Below are 15,963 nucleotides of genomic sequence, written 5' to 3' on the forward strand. Positions count from 1 at the left end.
CTGGATGGAACAAACAAAATCCAATCTAATCTCAATTCAATTCAATTAGTACAAATCAATCATGTTTTGTCATGTCCGGTCCTGCGTAACAGACATAAGAGAATCCTTGGCTACAAATGGAGGATCAATCAAGTAAAATATATGAGGCAAGAAAAGAAGAAAAATACTAAATTCTACATTAAACTGCTCCAACATTCCATAGAATATATACACTCACTTCTAGTGGAGAAAGAGATATAGCACTCAGACATCATACTACTACAAAGAGTGTATCGAGCAGAACATCCCCCACCTGCTGATACTTCCTTTTTTCCTTGTCAACAACATTACTTTAGGGGGCGCCATACCCCACTTCCAATCATTAAAAGGTATCCCAGGTCCCAACAAAATCAACCAACATAAGAGAAGAAAAGAAAAGAAAAAACCATTCCCATGCAAAGAAGAAAAAAAAAAAAAAAAAATCATAAACCAGAAACAAAAAAAGAAAATGAAAAATAGAACCGACTCCCATCATGCTATATCTTTCCTTTCATCTCTGGAATTAGTAGTACAATGCAGGACACCAACTTACTTTACTTTCTTTCCTTTCATTTCTTTTTGTCCAGTCCCTAAATATATAATATATATTGTATCTCACCCCCATCATCATCATGATGCATGCATGCCACTATGCCAGTGTACCTTTTGATTTAAAAATCTCCCACTGCATTTTATAGAATAGTTTGAACAATGTTGCCTTTTTATGGAGATGGTTTCCAGTCAAAAGGTAAATTATTGAACCCATTCACAGCTCCAAGACCGTTAAGCAATTGGCTCCCCAGATCCTGTTGCTGCTGATGCTGTTGATGTTGATGTGGATGTTGCTGATGTTGATGCTGATGTTGTTGATGTTGCTGATGTTGATGGTTCATCATCTGGTCTCTAGCTACCATTGACATTGCTACCCTTCCATTCATACTCAAAGAATTATGACCGCCCATTGCAGCTCGCATTCCGTTCATCATACCCGCTTGATGACCACCCATCCCCCCAATTCCACCGCTCGTAATGATGCTGTTCACATTCCCATTCCCATTCCCATTCCCATTCCCGACAAGACCCGAATCATTACCACCCAGTTGTGATGACATCATCATTTCCTGTATTATTTTCTGGACCGAGCTTTGCGAGTCATTGGCATCGGCATCAGGGACCGACACCGCCATTGCACTGTTAGAAAGGGATGCTGTTGGGGACTGGAAAGGGGAAGGAGAAGGGTTAGGGTTTGGGTTAGGTGGCGGTGGTACTGTACTGGAGGATCCAGGGGACGGAATCTGGATTCCACCGGCAGCGGCGTATGGATTTTGGTGGCGGGAATTCATGGAGTTCTGGTGGAGGAGGCCGGCGATGGTGCTGTTGGAAGGAGTTGGGGGTGCCGAGTTAGAGTTATTTACACTTGGCATGCCATTAGTGGATGTGATATGCATAGCAGATGCAGATGTTTCGTTGTTTGATGTTGTTTGAAGCTGCTGTTGCTGATGCATTTGTTGCTTTTGTTGTTCTTCCGGTTGTTGGGATTGATTGTGAAACGAACTTGTTGAAGATGTCCTTCGAGGAAATTTCGCTAAGCTCTCTGTCAAGGAAAATAACAAATAAAATATAAATGTGAAATTTATTAATATAATTCAAAGGGAGTAACTGGTCATTACTAATTTATGCAACTACAAGGTTAAAAACATAAATTTAAAAGGATAAGCGGTAGTATATGTTCATACATATTATCATAAGTGTTCAGATACACAAAATCCAGAAAAAGAAAAAAAACATGGGAAATTATCATTTTAATCCTATACATGTTTTATTCAAAAACAATGGGAAATAAGTTTCTACTATGTTGCATAGAGATTCTTTTGCTCCATCATATTGTATTATGTGATCAATTGCATAACATAAACCTCTACAAGTATGTATGAAAGAAAAATACATTTCAAATTACTCATCTATATGTCCATTTAATTGCATAAAAGCCACTATATTTTGGACACTTTCGGTTGCACCGCTTGCAAAATCTATTTTTTCCAATAAAACCACCCAATTTGGACACTTTTTTCAAATCGATTATGTGAACTTCGATACCAGGTTTCCAGGTTAATTTGCTTACGTCGCTTTTAAAAAGAATGGCAAAATACATAAAAGCCACTACATTTTGGTTTTCATTAAAAGTGACATAAGCAAAAAAAAAAAAAAAAAAAAAAAATCTGAACCGGCTATAGAAGGTTATTAGTTGTCAATTTGAAAAAAGCGTCAAAATTGGAAGGCTTTATTAGACTAAACTGATTCACAACGATTAAACCAGAAATGTGGCCAACATACAATGACTTTTATATAATTTGCCCTTTACTGTATAGCAGATTTCAACAGAAAATTTCAGAAGTTTGTTGCAGAACATGACAATGGTATGTTCTTCATGCGCTTAATGTTTTACTCTGCATGAACTGAATGTGAAGGCTAACTTTTTTAAATAATGAAACATGAAACAATAAGAAAAAAAATATATTGCAATGTATAATTTTTTTGTAAAATTGTATTGTTATTTAATGTTTCATAACAGAAAGAGTTACACCTAACAATATTAATTATGCAGCTGGAAGAGATTATAATGCATTATGCAGCTGAAAGAAGTTACATACATTTGTTAAAGGTAATTTTTCTATAACTTGATTATCATAGTAAATCATTCATATTTATATGCGAGTAATTTGGCTACATATATACATTTTTACATCTTAATAAGTTATACGGTATATGAGATCAACTCTTTTTGAATTACTTTCTAAAAATATATAATATTTTTAGTTAAGGGTCTTAGGATGAAGAGAAGTTGATAAAAATATATTTTTGGTTGATATTATTTATGTTTTTTATTATTATACACTGCGATATTTGTTTTATAAAATCATATTACTATTATGTCTGGCTAGACCGCTAGACCAAAAAAAAAACTATGATTTTTTGTTGTTGTAACTTGTACTGCATTTATAAATGAAGCCAAGCAGAGTTAATCATCTTATGTTGACAAAAAGATATGATCAACTTTGATAAGTAACGAAGACAAAGAAAAACATCACGCGAGTGGTTTTGTGTTCACATATGTTTATTTCGTCATATAAATCTAAATGTTAATTATTCAGTTTTATAAAGAAAGAAATTATATTTTAAAAGGCTTCCTTTTCAAATATCTTATTAATTTTATGTTTAGTTTAATGGTATATTTTAAAAATAATTTTAGTTTTTAAATAATATTATTAAATATTTTTGTTGTACAATAATAAGAGCATTTTGTCCGTCGGATTCTTTGTTTTTTAGCTTAAATGCATTACGGTTTTCATAACTGAAGGCCATGTACATGTTAAGTCTCTACTAAACTCATTGTATAAGTTTATGATAATTCAAGAATAAAAAAACGTCTAGGTGTGTGGTTTGTTAATTTGTTTACATCTAATTTCGAATGATGTGATTATGCCATTTCTTTGTGTTTATTACGTCGGTCGTAAATGCTTCACAAACTTAATTTGTTATTACATTACTTGTATATGTATATTTCAACCTTTTTGCTATTTACTTGTTTATTAACCTTCAACAATGCTGTTTAAGCTTTAGTATCCCAAGATGAATTACATATTACTTGATTTCATGTATAAAGATATAGACTGCGAATTAAATTAGTGATGATGAACAAAGAAAATGAGAACATTAATATAGATAAAACTAAAAAATGGGTTGTCTAACGAGAATCAATGTGTATATGTATACACACACAGATATGCATACATACATATACATATACACACACACACAAAAAGGTAACGGAAATTTTATTTATTTGATAATTATAAACTACTATATGCACCAAATTATCAATATTTACTATTGGTTCTTAACTTATATAATATAGTATAAAAATATATAAAAATCTGTAAATACACACACACACACACACACTTGGTTTGGATTTGAAAAATGAAAACATTAACCGACGGACTATATTATTCAAATTTCAAATACTACCTGATTCAAATAGTGCCGAAGTTACAGAATTCAATATGCTAGAGTAAAGTTTGATGTATCTTATTGGATTGAAATACATAACAAAGTAGATTTCCGTATGTTAATGTAGCATAATTGTATAATGTTTTTGGAAATTTCTTTATAATAAATTACTTTAGAAGTAAATAAACCCAAAAACCACAAGGGTAAAAATCTAGCCATCAATTGTGCAATACAATTGTCCTGAGAAAATATAGGTTTTATTCAAATAATTGAGTCGCTTTAGAGATTTGTATGATACACAATTACAATTACTTGGCGTTTTTATTGATGTTTAGTGTTTAGATGGATCTAATCTAGATGGTTTTAATCGATCCAGTCAAAAATAACTCGATTTGTTGTCTCATTTACTGGATAATTTAATATATTTTTAACAATATGTAGACAGTTACTAAATATGAGACAAGTGTGCAAATTAAAACATTATTGACATTTAAGTAAAACAAATTTAACAAGCTTACCCATAGGCCCAGTCCTAGTTTCTCGGCTGTAATCAATCAAATCCTTCATGCTATTAACCACTTCTGATATCTGCAGAAAAAAGCCAACAAAATATCATGTTATGGAACAAGTAGAAGAAGGAACAAAGTAAAAAGTAAAAACCATTTGTATAAAAAGATTACCTGAAGGCATCGGACGTATCGCTTTGTATACCCTAAATCATTAACTAATGGAACTTCCAATGCTTTCGCCAATTGACGAGCTGAAGCAACAAACCTGAAAGATTATAAATTTTATAAATCTTGATTCTAACATACAAATTCAAAGGTGAGTATGTGTTTAGAGGTAAAAATCTAAATGCATACCAGTTACGTTTAAAGTAAAAATCTTAAAAAGTTGCAACAATAATTACCAACATTGATTAATATACTACTTTTGTTTAAAGAGATAAATTTATTATTGAAAAACGATAGTCTTCCAAATGATTTTGTTGTCAAATAGAACTTATAAAACTGTAAATAGAAAGCAAAAAGATTTGTGTGTCCATGTGTGATATGTGGAGAGAGAATTAAAGAACATTATAGGAACATACAGTGAAACATATGACATGGAAACCATCAAAACATTAAAGGTAAAAACCAAGTTTGAGACTTACATATTACAATTGTTCTGCAATTCTGGTACAGATAAACTTGATGAAGCACTTTGAGTTGAAGCCTGGTATTTCTGAGCTGCGTTACCAAGTTGACTAACCTGTAAAAGAAAGTCAACAGCTCAGTATGTGACTATCAAGAGATTAACTTATTTGTTTGTATTATCAAACATTAACAAATATATCAACAAAATAACAATATATATTTTATTTTTACTATAGCATCGTACTTCCAACTTTACTGTTAAATTATTTCTTATTAGGGCATTGTACTTTGACAAATCTACCCATTATAGCAATGTGATAACTTATATTTTTTGAATTACAGTGCTGTAATAAGAAGATATGAAAGTACAGTGCTATAATAATAAATCTGTAAAGTTCATTGTTGTTTCTTGCATTTTTTTTCCAAAAAAATTATTATCAGTACCTGTGGTATCAGCAATCTCCTAGGAATAAGCTCTTCATGGCGCCGAGCACAGAATTCCCAAGAACATATCTGCATGTTGCAGAAAAACGATTTAGTAAACATGTACTCAACCAAAATCCACCTATTTATGACACAAATATCAAACATAAATGATAAACCTTCAAATCTGCAGAGAAGACAATCCGTAGTTGACCATCACGTACAACCCGCAGTTGCTCAAAAACACTTTCTTGTATGGCTTTTGCATAGTCCAAGACAATTTGACCCGAAGAATTCTGATACTCTCGAGGCATATCAACATAAAGAAGCTCCTCCAGTGTCCCACTTTCATACTTTATTTTGAAAAGCCTGGGAAGAACTTCCACAGTAGCCTCTGAAAATACATTCACACATATTAATTAGCTAAAGACACAAAGCAACTGTAAAACTAATAAACAAAAATACTTGGGGTATGGAAAACAAAAAGACACATACCAAAGCCACGGCCTGGTTTCTTATTGCATATCTCACAGTGCCATACATCCTGCATGATCATAAAGCTATCTTTAAAACCAAATATTGTTGATATTTATCGAGTCTCTGACATAACTGATATACAGCCAAAAGTTTTTCTCTGGCAACTCACCTGAGGAAAAACTCCAGTAGTATGACGTCCATTTCCGTACAAAGAAACACACCATTTCTTCCTAGCATTAGGTGCAAAGTATTCAGCAACAAATTTTCTCCAAAACTCAATGTTGTTGTCCTGCAAAAGAATAAAGAACAAACACCACATTAAAACAGTCCAAACTATACCTTAGTCTACTAATGTGTTTTTGATCATGCAAGTCTTACTTCAGGCCTATGTTGTTGCTGATACATGTAGTGAGTCAGCCGCCTTGCACACATTCCTGGCTCATACACAGGTTTTGCAGCTGACCTCATTGCTAAATTTTGTTGTTGAAACTGTGGTTGAATTGAGGAGCGTTGCTGAGGAATACTCTTTAAAAGCTGCTGTTGTTGTTGATGTTGTAGCTGCAAGTATCTTTGTTGCTGCAACATATTCATTTGTGCAGCAGAAGCCTGAGGAGATTGCCTGGACATGTGAAGCAGCTGTTGCTGCTGTTGTTGTTGCTGCTGCTGCTGTTGTTGCTGCTGCTGTTGCTGTTGATGCAGAAACAATGACTGGTCAGAGTGTTGGGGCTCCATTTTTACAGGTGGTAAGTTTCTCATGGTTTGAACCTGTGATTCCATTTTAACCGGACCAAGGTTTCTCAAGGCTTGCATCTGTTGAGGGTTTTGCCCGTGTTGGTCATTTGCCACCTGTGGCTCCATTTTCACTTGTCCAACACCACCTAAACTTGTTTGATACTGCTGCTGTTGATGGTTATTGTTGGGGACACCATACTGCTGCAAAGACTGCTGAGTCTGTCGCATGTTTGAAGGTTCACGCTGTTGGCCCTGTTGCTGATCTGGCAAGATCTGGTTCCCGGATGAATTTGGAAAATGTTGACCAGGGACTTGACCTTGACCTGGTGCATTTGAGTGTACCATATTTGATGGACCAAGAGATGAAGAAGGGGCATTGAAACCCATCCCGTTTCCTATGTTGGACAAAATATCAGTGTCGGCTCCATTGTCAATTATACCCCTGAGGGTATTCCCGGAGCTGGACATCCCTGAACTTGGCCCTCCATTACCATAAGATTGATGAAGGAGGGAAGATACATTTGGCACATTTCCAAGCATGTTCATGTTATTAAACTGAGTGCGTGGTGAAACAAGGGAAGGAAAGCCGGATTGAGAAGGCATAGAGCCCCCTTGACCACCCAATAAACCCGAATTTGACCGCAACAAGGAAGATGGAACAGATTGCGCACCAGCAAGTGGAGTGGGTGGCCCTGGAGGTACCATCTTCCAAAAGAAAAAACTGTCAAAACTTTTCTAAATAACAGCTACAACCTAAAACGACATCAACTCACAAAATTTTTTGAGCCTAAGGATCTAACACACTGAGAGAGCTATCAGACAAGTAAGCATGTAAGGTATCACTCAAACCATCAAGCAATTGGCAGTTTGTTTGCACTCCTGAGTCCTTTTTGGTCACCAAAAGGAGTGGAAAATCTTGACAACTGGCTTATATTGTTGAATGTTAACAAACAGGAGTCTATTACTGAAAATTCCAAGATAAGGTTTAGCCTTGAACATCCTAGTGTTGTCTTAGCAGTTAGAAAGTACCAATCTTCAGTGAGCTCTCTCATTGATCTCTGCATAATTGTAAATCTGTTAACATACACATATTCTTCTAAAAATAAAGTACGCATTTAACAGTATCCAGCCTTTGAACACACAAAATACGTGCTAACTCTTTTAACGCCATTCTCCCCACAAAACTAAATTAGAAACAACTTGATATGATATGCGTAACGTTTAAATCGGAAAACGTGAGAAGCTAAAACTAAATATTGACGATGAATAGAACGATAAGATAACTAAAATAAGCTTTCATTCGAGAACCTAAACAGTTAAACAACGAAAATCTAACAGAAATAGCAACACGATTTAAGCTAGTGTTAAAAAATAAATAAACACAGTTAACAATAAGCTTCACATATCAAATGCAACTCAGAGCATGACTCGAAGAAAATAAAAAGAAAGGTCGATTCAGAACTGAATTGAGTGTGATTAGCTAGGGTTACAATCAAAAACAGCTTACCTTTTTCAATAAAATAATCTAAGAAAGCAACAATAATAAAAAGACATTCAGGAAACTACATAATCAGAATACGCACCAGAGTAACGAATTCAGTGGCGATGTAAATTCTGCTCCAGGACACACTTGTCTACTGTTCACTTTTCTTCTATTCTCCTTATTTCATAGACAAACATAATAGGTAGTCTTCCGTGTGCAAACTTCTAGGGTTTTTTTTTTGATAGAACTTCAACCTTCTTCAGTGACAGGTTGTCTTCAATCTTTCTCTTTCTGGAGATATGAGAGGAAATTCCTGTTCTTCGCTGTAAGTTTAGAGAGAGAAAGTAGAGAGAGAGTGTGTTGTTCTCCTAGCGGACGTCAAAGTAGAATTGTATCCGATTGAATTTTCCTCATTCCATTCTTTACCTTTCTATTCTCTCTCTCATCAAAGGAAGTCAAATCCACTTCTTCTCTCAATCGCATGATGTATGGAAATTTAATGTGTTATCATGATCCATCCATCAACCATGATGCATCATCATCATCATTCCATAATGCATCATCGCGTTTTATATGTGAACTATTACTTTTTTGTCCCTGCCAGTTCATCCCCAAATCTCACACTTTACCAATTGCTACGCAAATATATATGTTACTTACAAATAATTTCCTATTAAGAAAAGTATACGTTACATTTATTTAACATGTTAAATTCAAAATAACTATTTCAAATAAATAATAAAGAAATAGTGTTTTATATATTTACTTTTTGACTTTTCTATAGTTTATATTATTATTTTTTTTATGTTTGTTGATATAGTTACGTTGAAATGTAATGTTTATAATTTTCTAAAGACTTTCTACTATTGTTTATTTAAATTCATACAAATATTTAAGTATGATGTTCAAGCTTGTTAACGTAAAAAAGCAAGATTATACTACTAGTCTACTAATCACACATAGAAAATAACATTCACTTTCAAAGTAAGATATCTTTGATTCACATTAACATTAAAAAGGGTGTTATGTAGTGGCTATTGGTTTGCATAGGGCTGATAAAAATGTATTACGGAAAATTAATCAAAGTGTTACCAACTGAACCAAGAATGTTGGCAACCAATATGTTTGGTAGTCAATATGTTTGGTTGATAATATCATACCAATCGAGTAACCAGCGTACGGTAGTGGTACAAAGTTTTCAATACCACGGTAATACAATATTAACCAATTTGATATATATATATATATATATATATATATATATATATATATATATATATAGTATGTTTGGTGTTTAAGATTTAAGAGCTTAAATATTAGCATTTACCGTATTTATAAAGTTTAAAGTTTTAAACTCATGTTGGTGTGTCCAATTTTCCTTCGCTGCTTTAACTTATAAACTAATGGTAGAAGTTAATAAAATCATTACGGAGCAAATTTTCAATCTCAACCATTACAAAAGTCTCATTTACAAAACTTTGTTTATGTTTCACAATGCTCAAGAACACGGAAGTCGTGATTCACAAAAACTCTCATACATGTTGGTATATACCATTACAAACATGTATCAATCAAACTTATTGGTAGCCAAATAGGTTGGTACCAACTGTACTCGGTACGGTAGTGGTAGAAATTTTTTTATACCGTCTATAATTGGTACAGTACATGGTTTAGTGAAAAAAATGATTGGTATCGTACCAATTACACCCCTAGGTTTGCATATGATGGAAGAAATAAGCAACTAATAGAATAAGGCTATTGGTTTGTATATGTACTGCCTAAGTTATTTATATCAAGTATTGTATACTTTTATGGTAACGTTCGGTTTGATGTAGTTATAATGGATATATATTGTATTTGTATATATGTATGTCTGACGTCATATAGTATCAGTATCTTAATGATTTTGTAACGACTATCTTAGGTAGAATATGTGCTAGTGAGACTAATTTAAAGGCCCAAAGTCGATTTATGGGGTAAGCAAACATGAACTTTACTTATTTAAAATGAACATACAACAGTTACAATGTCCCAGCTACAATTAAGAATTACAAAAATAATGTAAATGAGGAAAAATAAAACGAATGGATAAATGAATTTACGACTTCATTTTTCTAGTTATCCACATACATACGTACATTGTCACCTTTGTGTTGTGAATTATTGTGATATTCTTTATGCAAAGAAGTTTGTCATGATTGGTTCCAATACAATCTATCATGAACATTGTGTTGTACATGATGATACCATTTGTCAACTGAATCATTATAAATGTTATGTAATTATATTCTCCTCTTAGGGTATTTAAACAAATTTATAAAATTTAAAACATAAAATATATTAGAGTATGTGTATATTGATAGTGGGTTGACGTTACTACTAATGGCACATAAATATATATCATAATCAAAGTCATGCAATCAAGGTTTGTAAGGCATGTTATGAAATACCGATTACAATTATGGAAACTTATAAGAGTTATGAGGAAGTAGTGTTCATAAACCAAAAGGTTTATGAAACAAGTTTTTTTTCATTCTAAGGATCTCGGTGGTCTAATAACCTGAATAAGGTAGCAACATCACACCTAAAAACCGTTTAGAGGCCCCAACACTAAGCAACCATTTTTCAGACATGTAATCATCTCATATGATACCATAAAATGGGTTTGCAAAGTCCATCTCTAAGCATGTTAGCTGAACAGTAATGTAAGGATGAAAACCAAAACCATCACGCAAACGAAATGGAAGTTAATTCCACAGCTATTCGAGAAACACTCAAGTCTATTCATCCTAAGTGAATTGCACAATGTGGATGCATAAAAAGTTTCCAAATAAAATGTGATGATCACCAAGTGAACACGCTTTCAAAATATGTTTCATGAGTGCATCAACACACATGTAGTTAACTATATAACAAACAACGGTTCTATAATTAAACCAAGACATTTATCAAAAATAGATGATAAGGACATCTACTTTTGGTATTTACTTACCTGAAGTCTTTTAGAAAATCCTTACACACTTCACTTCCCTTTTATATTTGTTAGTGGACTTAGTGATGATCTAATTATAGTAATAGTTTGGTCAAATACCCTTCGATGGTGTATTAAATAACTTATTAAGTTTTTAACTCAAAAGGTGAAATTGTATGGTTTGAAATCATTTGTAAGTTCTTAAAATAACATAGGTAAAACTAGACCAAATTTGGAGTTTGTTTGCAAAACTAGTGACTAAAACAAGTTTTACTATTTTTGGCATCCAACAGCCAAATACTCGGCTGAGTCAACCTAAGGCATAGCCCTAACTCTACCAAGTTAAGCGTTTGAACAATATTTTCAAGTGATTTAATATGTAGGGATATCCAAACTTATTCTAAACAATTCCTAACTTATCCAAACCATTTTCAAGGGTCCTAAATGTTTATTAACACTTCATTATGTTGATTTTAACTTCCAACCATGATTATACCAAGATCAAATAGTGATGATACAATCACTTGAAAAACACATAACAATTGTTTAGTCTCAAATGAGATTTCATAAGTTCCATATATGATAACAAAGCTTTTAACAACCATATATCATCAATTTTACTTCAAATTGCCTTAATGTGATGCAAAAATAAACACGAAACGAAAATGACTAGACTCAACGATATCAAAGAACAACAAGAATATGTTCTTAAGAATTTTCACAAATTATTTCATATACTTTATGAAAGCCTCAAAACTATTTTAATTCTACGATGGTTATCATATTTATAATAATCTAGAACCCTAAAATGACTCCTAATCATGATATGAATCATCTAACTTAAGAAAGAATATAAATTCTTAACATTTTATCCAACTAGGAGATAATTCCTAATTAGGATAAATCTTAACATAACAAGAAAATCTTGAAAACTAATAACACTAATAAAAATAAATCTTCAAGTTATCTTTGAAACTCCTTGCATCATTCTCCCCTTCTTGCAAATGACTCGTCCTCAAGTCTTCGTCTCAAATACCTCTCATCCAAAGTTTCCAAAAGGCAAACAACTTATACACTTCAAAACAAACACAAATGCACCAAATAGAAAAGCACTCATGATCAAAGGTTATATCGATGTGCTCACCGGATGTTTCACATATGATTTATTGCATATCATTAGGTAGAATATTATGTTTGTGAAATATGTAAAACCCTCAAAAACTCATTGTGGACATTATAGTCACTAGTTTTCGTAATCACGTACTTCGGAGAAAATATTTGGTTTTCAACACCAACTTCTTTTTCAATGGTTTCGTCTCCATCTTCGATGTCATTAAGTAGACGGGTTACGGATTATATACGGAGTCAGTATCATAAAATGGATCGATCTCACTTCCATCCTGCTCTTCGCATACAATTTGTTCAAATTTAAACAAAGTCGAAGGGTATATTTCTAAAGGATAAGACGAGGGTGAGCATGTCATGTTAACTCATGAATCTCAACCTTCACACCAATGTTCCTTAATGTATTATAATCGTATCATCCTTCGTGGTGATCTAATCCAGAACCAGAAAAACAATTGACCTCCTTGTAGTTGTCATCCCAAACGTTCAGTACTGAATTAGTCTTTTCTCTCGGCGAGTCTTGATGCAACAACTCAAGTTCTTGCACTCGTTGTCGCAAGTATTCGGTCATAATGTTTTTTTTTTGTATTATTTGTATATCGTACGAGTTTCAAGTGCGAGCTACTCCATCCTCATGCCCATATATTGCGATCGTTTGTAGGTATGTGAGATCTTCCACGACCATTCATCTTATCTAGGCTCTGATACCAAATGATGCAAAAATAAACACGAAACGAAAAATAACCAAACTTAACGGTAGTAAATAACAATAAGAACAATCTATGTTCTTAAGAAATTTCACAATTTCTTTCATAAACTTTATTAAAATCTCAAATTCCTTTTAATTATATGACGAATATCATATTTATAATAATACATAAACCCTAAAATGAGTCGTAATTAGGATATGAATCATTTAACTTAAGAAACGATATAAATTCTAAATATTTAGTTAGGAGATAATTCCTAATGATGATAAATCTTTATATATATATACATATATATATATATATATATATATATATATATATATGTGTGTGTGTGTGTGTGTGTGTGTTATTTTTGAAATCATAACGACCAAGGTTCTAAATAATGTGATGTGTGGCGTGACGGCAATGTCAGACTGTAAAGCCCATGTTTTTCCTTAAACATCTGCTCAAAGAATTGTTACTGACATAATGTAAATTATCTTATAAATAAATGAATAAATAAGAATTCTTCGCACGCGATATGTGTTTATATACATGTTATTTGTATATGAATAATACTTGTGTTAGTTCTATAAATAGAATAAATAATGTATATGAAAGTTTTAGTAGACGTGAATACGAATCCGCGGATATCAACAACGTCGGGAACAGATCTTGTATGAAGAAGTTATGACTTTTCGAAGATACGCGTTACAACACATTGTGTCAATATTTGTTATAAAGTACAAAATTAAAATATATTACTCTTTAGCCAAATTGTAGTACACGTAAATACAAAACTGTGAATATAAAGAGCATTGAAAACGGAGTGTGTAAGAAGAAGTTATGATTTTTCAAATATACAACACATCAATCTTGGTTATAAAATATAAAATGAAAATAGGTTGTGAATTAGCTGTTAAGATCTAAAGAAAAGTTGTAGTACATGAATTACGAAAATGTAGATATAAAGAACGTCGAAAACGGAGCTTGTATGTGAAAGTTACAATTTTCCGAAGAAAACGAGAATTTACCTGGCAACTGACAACTCTTGGATGCCAACCAGCCACGTGACAGCTAGAGAACCCTCAACCCCAACTACCACCGAATGACGTGACGCAACCAGAGGCCACCATGTAGGACACGACGCAGCCTATGTAAGGCGCGACACACTTTTCGAAGAATTTCATTTCTATAAACAGTAGGCTACCCCTCATTAGTTCATTGCTAATTTCGATCCTTCTCTTTCCACCCTCGAGATTTCAGTCCCTCGTGATTTGATTTCTTTGTTCTTTAAGTATAGAGCACTGGAGTGCTTAAGAATCTATTTGTCACAACTGGCATTTTAGCTAGGAAATTCTATTCCTGTGTAACCATTCAACTATTGTAAAACTTATATTCTAAGTAAATCTCACTCAATTCACATTTAGATTCACCATTCATGTTCCTCAAAGAGTCTGAAGCCCTAAGATCCATGGTTTAAGTCCATATTGGACTAGGAGTTCCTTATTGGGCCTAATGGACCAACAAGTACCCAATTCAACTTTATTGGACTTAGAAGCCCTAATTGGATCGTAATTGGACTCAATCCATAAATCTAAAACATTTTGGACCATTTGGGTCTAGAATGATTCATTCTAACCCTAATGGACCTTATTGGGCTATAACTAATCCAATTAACCTTAGTGAGCCATAAGCCCATTCTTTTATTCTAATTGGGCCGTGAATGCTTCCAAGAGCCCAATGGGCCGAAAATTTTATGTTTAGGATCCAAATACCCTAGCTAAAGTTAATGGGCCCAATCTTCTCCAACTCTTTCTTCTTCGCCCAAAATCTCGGCCCATGTATAAAACAAAAAAAAAGGGAAAAGAAGTGAAATGGGGAGGGTTGACTTTGGGAGGTGCCACCTCCATTTTACACATCATATATCCATGCAAGGACCAACATGTATCCATACTAGTCACTTCATCTCTCTCTCTCTCCCCTCTCCTCTTCTACTCTCGGCTGAGAGCCACAACACACACACTCTTCCAAACACTCTCTAAACACTCTCAAAGATCATCCTTGCCTTCAAAAAGTCTCGAAAATTTTGCTTGTGTTCAAGGATCTTCATCATGTGTTTTCAATCTTTGGTAAGTGTTATCTAACACAAACATCTTCTTTCATTTCAACATCAAGAACTCTTTCTTACAAAGCTTTATTCTATGATCACCTTAGAAACTTCTTAAGTTCGAAATCTACTCAAGGAAGCTTGCTAGGACCAAAATCTCCTTCATTTCTCTTCAAAACTGAAACATCAAAGCAAAGGTGAGTTCATACCCTCTTGTTTTCGGTTTTCATATGATTTTTGGGGGAGAATGCAAGTAAAATGTGTAGATCCATGTGTTATATGCATGTTTTGTGTGAATTCTTAGTTTATTTGGTAAAAATGTGTTAGACTTTTACCAATAATGTAAAGTTTTCCAAAAATTAGGCCGAAAGTGTAAACTTTTACCAATAAGGGGATGAAAATGTAATTTTCTGCGAAACAGGATTTTAAATGTAAAAATATAACATTTTGGGTCAAAACCGTAAATTTACAGACATTTGAGACAAAATTGCAAACTTTTATAAATTATGGACTAAAGCGTCATTTTTACAAAACTTTATGCCTTAATTAAAGATTTGAGTATTATTGGCCAAAAATGTCATTTTTACAAAATGAAAACTTTTTATCATCAATCTATTAAGCCTCGAACTAAAACAAACAACCGAATCAAACGAACGAACGAAATACGTCAAAAACTATTTATTGGGCCCAATATTCACATTTCTTGGCCATTGGGCCCTAAGGGCCCAATTAAGTGTGTATTGAGCCCAATGATTTCCATGACATGTTTATTGGGTCTTGTGGCCCAC

At 33.3% G+C, this 15,963-nt stretch overlaps 1 protein-coding gene across 3 annotated transcripts; it reads right to left on the reverse strand.

Moving 5' to 3' along the window:
* Positions 1–155: 155 nt before the first annotated feature.
* SEU (SEUSS transcriptional co-regulator) lies at positions 156–8,752 on the reverse strand. Of its 3 annotated transcripts, XM_079087202.1 has the most exons (11): positions 8,381–8,752; positions 7,571–7,855; positions 6,444–7,502; positions 6,235–6,354; positions 6,084–6,132; positions 5,768–5,982; positions 5,610–5,678; positions 5,183–5,280; positions 4,710–4,803; positions 4,548–4,617; positions 156–1,612 (listed from the first exon to the last, which is right to left on the reverse strand). In XM_079087202.1, exons 3-11 carry the CDS (start codon positions 7,500–7,502, stop codon positions 741–743), a joined length of 2,646 nt encoding a protein of 881 aa, XP_078943328.1. In that variant the 5' UTR covers positions 7,571–7,855; positions 8,381–8,752; the 3' UTR covers positions 156–740. The 3 variants fall into 3 exon arrangements, with proteins under 3 accessions (XP_078943328.1, XP_078943692.1, XP_078942828.1); XM_079087566.1 differs by lacking the exon at positions 7,571–7,855; XM_079086702.1 differs by having other exon boundaries at positions 6,444–7,855.
* Positions 8,753–15,963: the final 7,211 nt, after the last annotated feature.

This window comes from Lactuca virosa, chromosome 1 (genome assembly GCF_052849685.1).
Source record: "Lactuca virosa cultivar CGN04683 chromosome 1, Lactuca_virosa_CGN04683_v6, whole genome shotgun sequence".
NCBI lineage: Eukaryota > Viridiplantae > Streptophyta > Magnoliopsida > Asterales > Asteraceae > Lactuca > Lactuca virosa.